At 46.4% G+C, this 15,171-nt stretch overlaps 1 protein-coding gene across 4 annotated transcripts in view; it reads right to left on the bottom strand.

Moving 5' to 3' along the window:
• Nucleotides 1–15,171, bottom strand: part of LOC142501076 (peptidyl-prolyl cis-trans isomerase F, mitochondrial-like) — a 163,993-nt gene that overhangs the window by 14,449 nt on the left and 134,373 nt on the right. For all 4 annotated transcript variants that reach the window (XM_075610399.1, XM_075610400.1, XM_075610398.1 and 1 more), the window contains 2 exons: nucleotides 14,348–14,378; nucleotides 8,099–8,187 (listed from right to left, as the gene is read on the bottom strand). In XM_075610399.1, coding sequence (XP_075466514.1) covers nucleotides 8,099–8,187; nucleotides 14,348–14,378 — 120 coding nt within the window. The remainder of the gene's footprint in view (nucleotides 1–8,098; nucleotides 8,188–14,347; nucleotides 14,379–15,171) is intronic.

Genomic DNA, 15,171 nt, shown 5'->3' with positions numbered 1-15,171 from the left:
TTTTCCACAAGGCATTCCTAAGCTGGTTGAGTGCTATAAGTACGGTTGTAACCCACGGAAGGTGGGCCCCCCGTACCCTTATTCTGCGTAGTGGAGCATGGGTATCACAGAGTTTTATGAACTCTGATTGGAAATATTCAAAGGCATAGTCGAGTAGATATCACAAGCCGCGGCACGTCTGCACACGACCAGTCCTGTTACTAGATGTACAAGGATACGTTTATACAGCCAGAAAGGATTTAATTTTTACATTTCTTCTCTACAAAGCTGCATGAAAGACGAACCATCCCTAATGTCATTATAATGGAAATACTCCTTTAATATAGACTTCTATTGTGAAATATTTTGGGCCAAATCAATTCAGAGATAAGGCCTGGGACATTGTAAAGAATTTGGTGCTGCTGCTCGCTGTTGCTTTCTGCCGCTCGCTCTACCAGGAGCTTTTTGCTGTCCTGGCAGAGGAGACAGCAAGCGCGCTTGGGAGGTGGGTATCACTGTGTGTGTGTGTGTCACTTGGTAGCTGTCAGTGTGTGTGTGTGTGTGTCATTGGTTAACTGTGTGTGTCACTTTGAAGTGGTCTGTGTGTTTGTGTGTCACTGGGGAACCTGTGTGTGTGTGTAATGTGTGTGTGTGTGTGTGTATATATTATATAATATTTTAAAAATTAAAAAAGAGGGGGCGGCGACGGTGAGGAAGATGGAGCCTTGATTTCTGAGCTCCTCTCCCACCGGCATTAATAAAGCTAATAACAGCAACAGATCCCACGATCTAACTATATAAACCATAAAGAAAAACCTATAAACATCCAAGGATGCCAGCAGGCAGAGTGGCCCGAGCTAAAAGTCAACCGGTAACAACATATTTTAAAAAGAAAGCAGAGATACCAGCGGAGAAACCAAAGCTTCCCGCTCAGCTTGATAACATGGACCCCGACAGTGACCCCTCTCAGGAGGATGAAAGGGACGAAGAGATGGTCAGACGAAAGGACTTGAAAGAATTTTGTGCTAAGATGTAAAAATTCTTTAAGACTGAATTATGGGCTCTTAAGAAGGTGGTTTACGCACTTGGGGAGCGAACTGACACCCTGGAGAGAAACGCTGATGAAACTACAGCCACCATTGCACAGACACAGGATCAAGTCTCCACAATGAATGACAGAATCAAATTTCTGGAAGATAAAGTGGAGGATGCTGAGAATAGAGACAGAAGGTGCAATATAAGGCTGAGGGGTGTCCCAGAAAGTGTCCTCGACCCTGAGGATTTCACAAATAGCTGGCTGGAACATATTTTCCCTGATAAACCGGAGTCTGAAATCAAACTGGACCGGTGCCATAGAGCTCTCCGTGGCAAACCTCAGAAAGGTGACCCCCCAAGAGACATTGTGGCTCGCTTCCACCATTTCCGCACTAAGGAGGAGGTCTGCAGGCTTGCAAGAGAGGATAACTCCCTAGCCTTTGAAGGAGTTAAAATACAAATATTCCAAGACCTAGCTCCGGCCACCTTGACCAAACGGAAAGCCTTAGCACACATCACTAAGGTTCTCAGGGATAACAACACGAGGTATAGGTGGTTGTTCCCCTGCGCCCTCCTATCCATTAAAAATGGAGTTGCACACACTCTACGGAGCCCTGAAGAAAGAGAGGGATTCTTAGCTAAACTCGGTCTCGCCGGGGCTAACCATAATTCACCCCACATCTCTCCGACCCGTTCCAGCATCCCAACACCCACCTGGAGTCGCCCTGGCACCTCGAGCACCAGAAAACCCACCAAAGATAGCGCAACCGGGACAACAACTGGACCTGCTAAAAAATAAACAGCTCTACGTGCTATACCATACAGGATACCGCACTCACACACCCCGCCCTGCACTAGAGGAGCCGGAGTGCTGCCGGAATACCACACTGATGACTCCCCGACTCCCCGACATGGACCAGCCTTACCTGGATGTCCCCTGGTCGTAGGATATCGTTTCCCGCCTGGAGCTGACGTGCACCCAACTTTAACACGGCAGCCATCTTACCAGGCTCCTTCCTGGTCTCGCGCGGGAAGCAGAGTGGCTTTCGCGCACTTTTGGAGTTGACGTCATCGCCGGGCACCCTCTTCTTGCGAGATCACGGTCGCCACTGGATGACGTAGGCGCTGATCACTCGGGACCCAAGATGGAGACCGGGGATTGTCCGGGAGGGTCGTGAGATGGTGGGAGAAGTGCTGAAACGGTAGCACACCCCTCCGACTGCCCCAGACAGTCTGAAGTCCAGCCCAAAGTGCTCTACTGAGGTCACTTAATCACACATATAATTTACCCAAAAAATAACACAGCAAATAAAGAGTCCCCCCTGCCCGCCCCTTTAAATATTGTTATATTCAGCAATTTAAGGTTATACCATGAATATAAGTGGATATGGTTATAAAATAAATAATAAAATATATATATAATGTATATAATTCATTAATTAACATGGTTCATAATATAATTAACTATGATATATTTTATATAATTTCTACATTCATAGGAGGGGTTCCAGAGTATTAAGCACAGATGCCATAATATAGATTTGATATATATTAGCTATGTAATAGTTGTAGATATATAATGAAGTATATACAAGTAAGGGCATATTACTGATAAATAAGCTGTATATGTTAACATATATGTCACATAGATGGTTATATGTTATATGTATTTTTAGGATTATGGTTATATGTATATGTATATGTAAGTGTTTATGTACAGATATGTATGTATGTATATATATATGTATGTATGTGTATATGTATATGTGTATACGTATGTATACGTATGTATGGGCATGTATGTATATATATATATATATAGGTATAAGTGAAGGTTTATTTGGGTGTGTATCTGGATATATGGATATATGTATATGGATGTGTATATATATATGTGCCCATATAGGTTATATAAACACAGTAGCGAATATATATTGTATGTATTTAAGCATAGGTATATTTTAGTTACATAGTTTGAGATGCAAATCATATCAACCCCATAAAATTTAAGGTTATATAGACATCACAGAGATACATGTACATATTTTGTGGGGCTGTATAGAGGGCTACATAGTCGACGGAATAGTTAGTTCAAATTAGATAAATTTCATACTATATGACAATGGACGGTCTAGACAAATTTGAAAGCGGACGAATTAGACAAATAATAAAAAGGACGGGTTGGATGAGTGCGGAATTTTGACAGGTTTGACAAGGCTGATTAGTTAGTTTGTTAAATTAGTTAAGACAGATACGTTATATATGTGTTATATATAAGTGATACCAGTTTATAAGTTTTACAAGTTGTACAATATGAATATGATGCCGGGGGAGCTACTCTCCTTCGTGCATGTGCCCCCTTTTTCGGTCCTCAGTTTGGAAGAACCGTTACCAAGACCCAGGGTGGTTGATCTCCACTCTAGGAGACTGGCCCATCATTAAATTGGAGCCAGACACCCCACCCTCTGGGCGTAGGAGCTACTCTCGGGGGCTTCCGAGATACACTCTTATATCCTGTGTTTTTCTTTTTTATTATTTATTTTTTTCCCACCTTTTATTTTCCCTCCCCACCCTTCTCTGCCGCAATCCCCTCATTGTTTCCCATGTATTGTCTACCTATCCCCACCCTTTCCCTCATCCTTCCCTCCCTAGGATGTATGATGTCCGGCCACCACATCAAGCTGACATAGCAGGTATGAATATTACTGTAAGAAACCCCAGGAAAAACGTCAAGAGTAAGTACATTGCTCACTATACATATTTTCTCTTACACATGAAAAATGGCGCTCACATGTATTTCACATAATGTAAAAGGCTTTAATAGCCCGATCAAAAGAAAGCTGGCTTTCACAGATTATAAGAGGAAAAAGGCGGAGGTGTTGTTCTTGCAGGAGACGCACTTCAGCAAGAATAACTCAGACCCTTTCCCTATCCAAAGTGGCACGAGACAGGGGTGCCCATTATCTCCCCTCCTGTTTGCCCTATGTATTGAACCCCTGGCGGCACGTATTTGAGAAAATCCGGATATCTCAGGGTTAAACGCATACTCCCAATCACACAAAGCGGCCCTGTATGCAGATGATATCCTATTAATCATCTCAAAACCCCTCACATCATTGCCTAATCTATTTGACCTTTTAGATAAATTCTCTAAGGTCTCTGGGTTTAAGATAAACCAATCCAAGTCTGAGGCTCTGAATGTCAATCTCCCCGGACATATAGAGAAACTACTGAAATTTAACTGGCAAAAGAATTCACTCAAATATTTGGGGATCCATATCACCAAAGATGCAAAAAACATCTATAAGGCAAATTATCCCAAACTAATTCGGACTCTAAAACAAGACCTACTGTAATCAGATGGTCCTCCAAGAAGATTTCTTGGATAGGAAGGATACACAGCGTGAAGATGAATTTACTTCCCCGTATCCTATACCTCTTCCAGACATTGCCTGTGCCACTCAAACTGAAGGATATACTCTCACTTCAGTCTAAAATATCCAACTTTATCTGGGGAGGTAAAAAACCGAGAGTAAATAAATTAAATATGAAGAGACCTACCTTAGCAGGGGGGTTAGCGGTACCCTGCCTGTTGTCATATTTTAAAGCAGCTCAATTAAGCCAGATCATTCAATGGCATTCCGACCCTAAGTTAAAAAGATGGGTGGAGCTAGAAACTGCTGCTTGCTCCCCATCAGAGCTTAATAATCTGATTTGGCTACCTAAGTCGTCAAGGAAAGACACTTTGTTCCCACTCACCTCAACGACTAACTCTTTATCTGTCTGGGAAGTGTCAAGACTGAAAAACTCACTCACGTCAGCAAACTCGCTGATGTCACCTATTTGGAACAATCCTAATTTTGCGCCGGTTGTTATTGGTCATAATCACTCAATCTGGAGACACAAAGGATATGATAGACTAAAAGATCTGGAGGGCTACGATCTAAAAATTAAATCATTTGACCAACTCAGATCAGAAAATGATATCCCCCATGCTGAATTCTACAAATACCTTCAGATCAGAGCATTTTATAATAAATTCGCCCCATACCCCCCATTGACGAATTTCGAAAAGCTCTGTCGGGCAGAAACCGACACAAAGGGACTCATATCTACAATATACGGAGAGGTAGTCGAGCCTGCAACTTCAAAGCAACAAGTGCCCTCATTTCGTACCCAATGGGAGAGAGACCTTGGGGAGACCTTAGAGGACGAGGAATGGAATACTATATTTTTAGGAGCCGCAAAAAGCTCGATGTGCACCACACTGAAGGAGAACGCATATAAAGTCCTCATGAGATGGTACCTCACCCCACGCAAATTATCTAAGTTCATACCAGGGTCCTCTTCATTGTGCCCTAAACAATGTGAAGGAACAGCTGACCTGTTACATATGCTGTGGTCCTGCCCGCGGATATCCCCGATATGGGAAAAGATCAGAAATTGGATCCAGAGAATATTTGATCTCACTATCCCCCCAGACCCGTGGCTGTTTCTCCTAAACAGACCCCTAAAGGGCCTATCAAAATCCAACAACAAACTAATTGCACACTTTGCAATCGCCACGCGGTGCGAGATCACAGCATTATGGAAACGCCCCGAAATTCCAATTATCCCAAAGATTCGGAACCGTATTTGGTATATCTGCCAGATGGAAAAGCTAACAAGCCTAGTTAATGACACTGGCGACAATTATCTAAAATTTTGGGCCCCATGGCTAGCTCAGACAGACATCCCCGGGGTAGAGCGTGACACAATTTGGCTATAATAGTAATAGATGCGTTCTCCTTGGGTGGAGTGGAAATGAAGTTTACAGCTGGATCACCATTCCCACTCATTATTAACTACTTATACTGCCACATGATCTTCTACGAGGTCCCATAGCTCATGAGCCGTCTTAGTAGACTCCAGAAACTATTACATCCTCACCCTATACGCTCCCTTTCCTCTTTCCGCCCCCCTCTACCCTACCCCCCCCCCCTTTTTTTTTTTTATTATTTATTTTCCCTCGTTTGTAACAAGTATTATTTTACCGTGGATACATATAACCTAAAATAAGATCTTTACCTACGCGGCGGAGTAGGGCTCGAAAAACCGCGTGGGCTCATTAAATATGTTATACCTATATCATTATGTAATCTATGCTACCCTTTTCACCATGTATTGGATCTGTTTTTCATGTATACCATGTATTTACACACCAATAAAATACAAGTTATAAAAAAAAAAATTTTTTTTTTTAAAAAAGACATGTTGTGAGAATAAATTATTTATTAACATTGTGCAACTTTGATAAATATATTCACACACACACACACACACACACACACACACACACACACACACACACACACACACACACACACACACACACACACACACACACACACACACACACACACACACACACACACACACACACACACACACACACACACACACAGTGACACACACACACATAAATTACACACACAGTGACACACACACACATACATAAATCACACACACACATACATAAATTACACACACAGTGACACACACACATACATAAATCACACACACAGTGACACACACACACACACACACACACACACACACACACACACACACACACACACACACACACACACACACACACACACACACACACACACACACACAGTGACACAGTGACACACACACACACAGTGACACAAACACACACAGTGACACACACACAGTGACACACACACACACAGACAGTAACACACACACACACACACACACACACACACACAGTGACACACACACACAGTGACACAGACACAAACACAGTGACACAGACACAAACACAGTGACACAGACACAAACACAGTGACACACACACACTGTGACACACACACACACAGTGACACACAGTGACACACAGTGACACACACACACACACACACACACACACACACACACACACACACACACACACACACACACACACACACACACTGACACACACACACACAGTGACACAGACACAAACACAGTGACACACACACACTGTGACACACACACACACACACAGTGACACACAGTGACACACAGTGACACACACACACACACACACACACACACACACACACACACACACACACACACACACACACACACACACACTGACACACACACACACACACACACAGTGACACACACACACAGTGACACACACACACAGTGACACACACACACACACACACACACACACAGTGACACACACACACACACAGTGACACACACACACCTCTGTGCTGCCTCTACTCTGTCTGGTCTGGTGGCTCTTCTATCTCACCGACATAGTAGGTAAAATGCCAGCTGCAGCCCCATTGGATGGCGCTCCTCCGCTCCTCCGCTCCCCCAAGCGGCAAAATTTCAAACTTGCCTGTCTCTTCTGATTTTCTCAGTCTCCGCACGCATCAGCACGCATGCGGAGGGAGAAACTATAGCCGCGCTGATTACAGATGCAGGGTCTTTGTGCATCTGTTCAGCGCAGCTCAGCCCACCTCAGCGACGCTGATTCCACTATGTCCTAGGCCTAAGACTTCACACGGGTAATGCGGTCGCCTGTATATTTGCATAAAACCAATGACTATCGTATATTTAAGCGCCCAGCGCTACACGTTCTCTGCTGGGGATGGGGACGCAGCGGGACCGTGCATCCAATACTAAGCGTATGCAGAATGTTACCTGCAATTCAGAAAGCATTTAAACACGTTACTAGCAACATACCCTACTATGTGATGTGGTACTTACAGTAAAAGGGGAAAGTGTTCAGTTTTTGCTGCTGCTGCTGCTGCTGCTGCTGCTGCTGCTTGTTGTAATAACAGTGAGACTAAGATCTATCTGTGATAAAACCATACAACAGCTCAGGTTTCCAGGATATCCCTGCTTCAGCACAGTTGGCTCAATAAGCGGCTCGGTCTTTGACTAAGCTATCTGTGCTGAAGCTGGGATATCCTGAAAACCTGACCTGTTGATGACCCTTGAGGACTGGAGTTGGCCAGCCCTGCCTTACAGGGAAGTCACCGATAGGAGAGAGAACAATCAGACTTACCTCGCACATGAAGCCAGGGATGATCCGGTAAAAAGTTGACCCTTTGTAACCGTAACCCTTCTCGCCGGTGCACAGGGCGCGGAAATTCTCTGCAGAGAAGAGGGCGTTCAGAAAGTTAAAAAAGGTCAATTGAACTATGAACTGGTGCATGTTAACTTAGATTGTAAGCTCCCCGGGCCAGGGAGTTTATCTTTGCTGCACTTATAGTATTATACTACCCCGTATTGGCGCTCTTAAAAAAGTGCTGCGACACTGTGGGCACTATATAAATAAAAATATACATCCACATTGCTGGGCTGTGGGCAATGCAGGGGTTAATGGGCAGGGCTAAATAACAAACCTGGTTAAGATTAAATCAGGAGGATTACACATTTTCCTCTTAGAGACACTGTCTTCTAAACTGGTTTATAGAATGACCTCGTTCGTCGTCTTTGGGCCATTTATCACTTCTGATTAATACAGTTTATCATCAGATTGCTCATCAAGCGCCAACATATGCTGCAGCGCAGTACAATGGGGGTACAGAGTTATGTATATTACATAAACAGGGTGACCACCCAAATCAGGAGAAAAGCACAAACCGACACCGGAGGCGATGAGGCCTCGCTCCTCAGAGCTTTCACTCTACAGGGAATAAGGGCAATGTTGAAACAAAATGTAAAGTGGCCGCTCATTGTGGGGATGGAGTATGTCTCAGGGCGGAGTCTACATACTGCGCTATATGAACGCACACACAGCTGTCTAACACCTTCAAATGCACAATGTAATTATTCCCTATATACCAATAGGGACCACACAGTATCTACACTCACACTTATAGTAATGCAACTGCCTCTTACATTTCTACACCTACGCACACCATTGTTATACACTCCCACTCCATACACACCTTTTTGTAAAGCGCTGTATACACTGTGGGTGCTTTATAAATTTATATTTACATACATACACACACACACACACACACACACATCATCAACATTCAGGAACCATTAAATACCTCAAGTCATAAATCGCATACTGCACAGGGGGGAGGGATAGGCTTCAGTCAGATACATTCCAGGATGCGCTGTTTTTAAGAAAATCCCTTTCTTGCTATATCCATTGTGTAACTGTGTTTTCCCTGGGCCCTTCTGATCCTGACCCCCTATGTGAGAAACTGCCCCAGTTACATGTTGTGTTTTGTGGTGCACCTGCTGGCTCACAGGACTCCTGAGTCTCCCGCTGGATGGTATTGGGGAATTTCACCAGGACTGGCTAGTGAGGTAGTGATGAGTTCTACTCACAGTTGGTACAGCGCCTCCATCCCTTCCAGATCCCCCCCGACAGCAGGGAGGAGTCTCTGGAAAAGAACCCCTGGGTGCAGCTTCTCCCTGATTAACTCCACTCTCAGGCAAGAAGGGTCTTTGAATCAAGGGCATCTTTATTGGCATCTTGCATGACAGACTGCCCGTCATAGCAGCCGGTACTTAGCCGCACATCAGCATAGCTGCTCACTTCAAGGAAGGTCCCTCCTGACTCTATAATATAGCCAGGTATATCTCTGCCACCTCTCCCCTAAGGGAGGGCCACCATCTGTGTCAGAGCCCTGACACAGTGTGGGGTCTGCTTGTCACTCTCTGCAACTGACACTTGAACGTCACAGACTTGACTCACTGACAGACAGACTGGAACTGCAGCAGACGCACTAACTTTAGGAAGTGATGCGTAATATATAGGTTCCAGAAGTCCCACCCCTGTGTCACTGTTAGTGGACACAGAGCATGCTGTCACTTCCTTTGCTACATATTACACCTCACAGGGGGTTGAGGCCAATCCTCATGATAACTTCTGGCAAACTTGCCCACTTAACAGGGATTACTGCACAGAAGGAGAGAGACATGTAACACCAAATTTACCCAGGGCTACAATTGTAACACCGCCGGAAGAAGATGTCATTGTATCTCGAACAATAGGATGACTATTTGGTGGAAAGGTTGTATAATAATGTTGAAAAGAAACATGGAAGAAAATGTAATACGATGTTGTTTAAAAATGGTTTATTGTAAACACACGACAGTACAATGTATATTTTGGTGACATAAATTATATAAAAATGTGAGGTGTGTGTCCCGAGAGGGTGTGAGGCGTCGGGTGTCTGGTGAGTGCGGGCGGTGGCTGGTCAGTGATGTCGGTGCGTAGGGGTGTGAGTGCGGCGGGTGGGTGTGAGGCGGGAGGTGCCGGGTGGGTGGTGAGTGGGTGCGGCGGCTGGTAGTGATGTCGGTGCGTAGAGACGGCAGGTGTGTGGTGGGTGGGTGAGAGGCGGCGGGTGTCTGAGTGCGGGCGGCGGCTGTGGGGCGCAGGGTTGTGAGGTGGCTGGTGGCTGAAAGGCAGAGGCGGCGGGAGTGCGGGCGGCAGGAGTGCGGGCGGCGGTGGGTGAAAGGCGGGAGGGCAGCGGGAGTGTGGGCGGCGAGTGGGTGAAAGGCAGAAGTGCGGCGGGTGGGTGAAAGGCAGAGGCGGGAGGGCGGGTGAAAGGCAGGGGCGGGGAGGGTGAAAGGAAGGGGCGGGGGGAGGGAAAGCAAGGGCAGGTGGGGGAGAAGGCAGGGGCGGGAGGGGAGAAGGCAGGGGCGGGAGGGGAGGAGGCGGAGGGGAGAAGGCGAGGGGGGAGAAGGCGGGGGGAGAAGGCGGGGGGGAGAAGGCAGGGGTGGGGGAGGGAGAAGGCAGGGGCGGGGGAAGGTGGGGGGAAGGCAGGGAAGGGGGGAGAAGGTGGGGCAGGGGGGAGAAGGCGGGGCAGGGGGGAGAAGGCAGGGGTGGGGGGGAGAAGACAGGGGTGGGGGGGAGAAGACAGGGGTGGGGGGGAGAAGACAGGGGTGGGGGGGAGAAGGCAGGGGCTGAAAGGCAGGGGGGAAGGCAGGGGCAGGGGGGAAAGGCAGGGGCAGAGGGGGCTGTCACTGTCTGTCACTGTGTGTGTCAGTGTGTCTTTCACTGTGTGTGTCGGAGGGGGGCTTGTGTCAAAAACGGAGCTGGGGGAGTCAAAACAGAGCTGTGTGGGGGTCAAAAACAGAGCTGGGGGGTCAAAAGCAGAGCTGTGGGGGGGTCAAAAACCGAGTTGGGGGGGGTCAAAAACAGAGCTGAGGGGGGTCAAAAACAGAGCTGAGGGGGTCAAAAAAGGAGGTGAGAGGGGGTCAAAAAACGGAGCTGGGGGGTCAAAAACGGAGCTGGGGGGGTCAAAAACGGAGCTGGGGGGTCAAAAACAGAGCTGGAGGGGTCAAAAACAGAGCTGGGGGGGTCAAAAACGGAGCTGGGGGGGTCAAAAACGGAGCTGGGGGGGTCAACAACAGAGCTGGGAGGTGGGTCAAAAACAGAGCTGAGGGAGGGTCAAAAACAGAGCTCAGTTATTTCCCCCCCCCCCCAGCAGCAGCAACAGCCGGCGTCACCACCACCAGGGAGCATTTCCTCACCTCAGGCAGCAGCAGCAGTGTGGCCGGGGGTTGGAGATCCCTGTGTTAGAGCGCACCAGCCAATGAGAGCCGTGGGGGGGGGCGGGCAGTCCGGGTGGGGGGCCTGACACTGGCCAATGAGAGCTACCGACGGACATCAAATGGTCTACAGACACTCACAACCAAGATTTTCATATCTTAATATATAAAATCAAAGGTTGGTACTGGCTGCGGTGAATGTGATTGGTCCGTGGCCAGCCCGACTGTCATTGCCCAAGAGGTACGCCCCACTGTGAAACACACCGCCCACACGACTGTCATTGGCCAAAACTTACACTGACATCACTGACACACACCTACTTCACTGTCACACACTTGCACTGACAGCATACCCCCAAAGAAGCCCTGCAGAGTCCTTGCTAAGTTCATCTCACACTCTCACCCCTGTGTACACACACACACACACACACTCACACAATATGTCCTGTTTCACACACACACTTTACATATTAATATGCCCACTTTCAAATTCCCCTTCATACATATTATATGGCCACACACACACACACACACACACACACACACACACACACACACACACACACACACACACACACACACACACACACACCTCCCTCCCCGGCGCTCACTTCCCTCCCTCCCGGCGGGGGGACAGGCAGTGGCCAGGCAGCCTCCGGAAGGACCCTCTTCCTCCTGCAGCTGCTCCCACCAGATGTCGCTCTCTCTTTCCTCAGGCTATGGCGGCGTTGCCAATACTGAGGCGGTCTGTTCCCGCCCGGCTCCTGTCAGGTGCGTGTTTTCCCGCCCAAAGACCCGCCACTGTCCACGCGCTCACCCCCTCTGCTGGGCACTCGCGTAATGTCACACAAGATGGCGGCGTTGGCAATAGTGAGGCGGTCTGTTCCCGCCCAGCTCCTGTCAGGTGCGTGTTTTCCCGCCCAAAGACCCGTCACTGCCCGCGCGCTCACCCCCTGGCCCCCTCCCCCCTCCCGGCCTTGGCGCGTGACGGTTGCTCCCTCTATCAGAGAGGCTACAGGATTTACTCGCGCTGCGGGGTCAGTCACAATCCAGACATAGCCAGTCGGTGTGTCAATGTCAGACAGAGTGGGCGGACATGCTTTGTGTGGGGTGAGGGCCACCCTCTGTCTATAATAAACATTCATGGCTACCAGCCCCTTATAAAAAAGGCCTCACCTCACTCCCCAGCGCTCACTCACCTCACCTCCCACTGTCCCCCCCCTCCTGTCCACTGTCCCCCCCCTCCTGTCCACTGTCCCCCCCCCCTGTCCACTGTCCTCCCCCCTCCCTCCTGTCCCCCCTCCCTCCCTCCTGCCCCCCCTCCCTCCTGTCCACTGTCCCCTCCCTCCTGTCCACTGTCCCTCCCTCCCTCTGGGGGGTGGGAGAGGGGGAGCACACAAATAGGGGGGACAGGAGGGAGCAGGAAATTTAACTCACAGGCAACGCCGGGTCTCTCAGCTAGTATATATATATATATATATATATATATATATATATATATATATATATATATACACACACACAATATACACATATATACATATACATACACTTATACACATACACACATACATATAAAATCAGGAACAGTTCTGGTTGTTAACGGTGTAACCAAGAAAAAAGGGTCCTGGCACACGGCCGGTGTACAGGGGGTCACGCGGCAGGTGTACATGGGGTTACACGGTTTACTGAACCAACAGAAGGAATGGGAAGAACAGGATGAGGAGTGAGTAATCTCTTATTATCCTGGGAAAGCGAATTTAGTAAATCACGACACACTTTAAAATGTTCAATAAATCAGGGCTTCCATGACTTTGGAACATGGGGACCAGAAATTAGATTGTAAGTTCTTAAGGTAAGGGATTGGTTGTGCCTACAGATACAAGGTTCAAAGCTGTGTGTAATGTCAGAACTATACACAAATAAATAATAATCACAGAATAAACTGAGACCTGGGACACAAATCTGAAAGTCTGCGGTGTAAAGATGCAGAGCGGAGAAGGCAAGGAGGGAGCGAGAGTGTAGCAGTATCACACAGATGTGATAGATTATAATAGATAGCTAATAAACTGTGGAAATGGACTGGGGGGTGGTCTCTGGAGATGAATTATTAGCAGTATTAAGAATCCATTTTGTCTGTCACGTCGTTTCTCAGTAGCTATTTCTTTGTGAAAGAATGTGTTTGTTTATAAGGATGAGTTTTGCTGACACTAGATTTTCACTTTGTGCCTATGGCTCAACGCCCAGAATTATAGTGATAAGAATAAGATGTATTCTGTTTTTGCACAGTATTATAGTGATAAGAATAAGATGTATTCTGTTGTTGCACAGTATTATAGTGATTAGATGTACCCTGACGTACCTTGTTGTACTAAGCTGTTTTAAAGCAATTTTTACTAACGTTTAGTAGTGACCTTTAAGATGATAGGTGCAGAAAAGGGACAAGCCTGCGTTATAATGTATGCATCACATCATTATAATCTGCCTATTAACCAATGTTAGACTAAGAATATGAAAAGTGTATATAAAGCCTGCGTAGGACCTCCCCTTGCAGAATCTTGCTGATTTTCCTGTATGGCCATACTATATCGTGTATCAATAAATGTACTCAATATAACGAACCTGACTTTGTTCCTATCTACAGTATATGAACGAGCAGACATCCATAAAATCTCACTATTTTTAACATAGGAGCACCTGTCCTGTTTTGGGCGGTTTGACTCTGCAAATTACATTTTGATTGAGGCATTTTCTTGCTTTTACCCCCCACCTATAATAATATAATTCTTACCTGCCGTCTTTGGCACCACATCAGCTCTCAACTGAAAAGAAAAATTATATATTTTTAGTTGAGGGGAAATTATTTTAGTTAAAGAAATAATGCGCAGTTAAATTGCACCTTGTTATTAAATACAATATCCTTTGTGGGTGCAGCAAGTCACGGCATGTACATCTTATCCTAATAACAACATCTTCATCAAATGGGGTGCTGAATAAAACAGAGAAATGTGAATGTATATATTAACACGAGAAGAGATAATCCAGCGATTTGGAAGAGAGGAACTGGTCTCGTTGTTACAGTTACATAGTAGATGAGGTTGAAAAAAGACGTAAGTCCATCAAGTTCAACCTATGCTAAATTTAGACATCAGATATTTTACCCTATATCTATACTTACTTATTGATCCAGAGGAAGGCAAACAAAAAAAACCAGTGTAATATCATCCAATGATATCTCATAAGGGTAAAAATAAATTCCTTCCTCACTCCAAGAATTGGCAATCGGATTAATCCCTGGATCAACATCCTTCCCATGTACAGTAAACTTATTTGGTATATCCCTGTATACCTTTCCCATCTAAAAAGATGTCCAACCTTTTTTTGAACAAATCTATTGTATCTGCCATCACAGTCTCCATGGGTAATGAGTCCACATTTTAACTGTCCTTACTGTAAAGAACACCTTTGTTGCTGGTTAAATCTCATTGTTACTTCTCACGACTTCCTGTGAGATGTGGCATGTCCATGGCTAGTTATTACATATACAGCTGAACCCCATTATAACGCGGTGCTCAGGGTCCACATGAGACCGCGTTATAACCGGGATCGCAGAAA

Source organism: Ascaphus truei, chromosome 8 (genome assembly GCF_040206685.1).
Source record: "Ascaphus truei isolate aAscTru1 chromosome 8, aAscTru1.hap1, whole genome shotgun sequence".
Classification (NCBI taxonomy): Eukaryota; Metazoa; Chordata; class Amphibia; order Anura; family Ascaphidae; genus Ascaphus; species Ascaphus truei.
The sequence above is the reverse complement of the archived record's forward strand: the minus strand, read 5'-3'. Positions and strand labels throughout refer to the sequence as shown.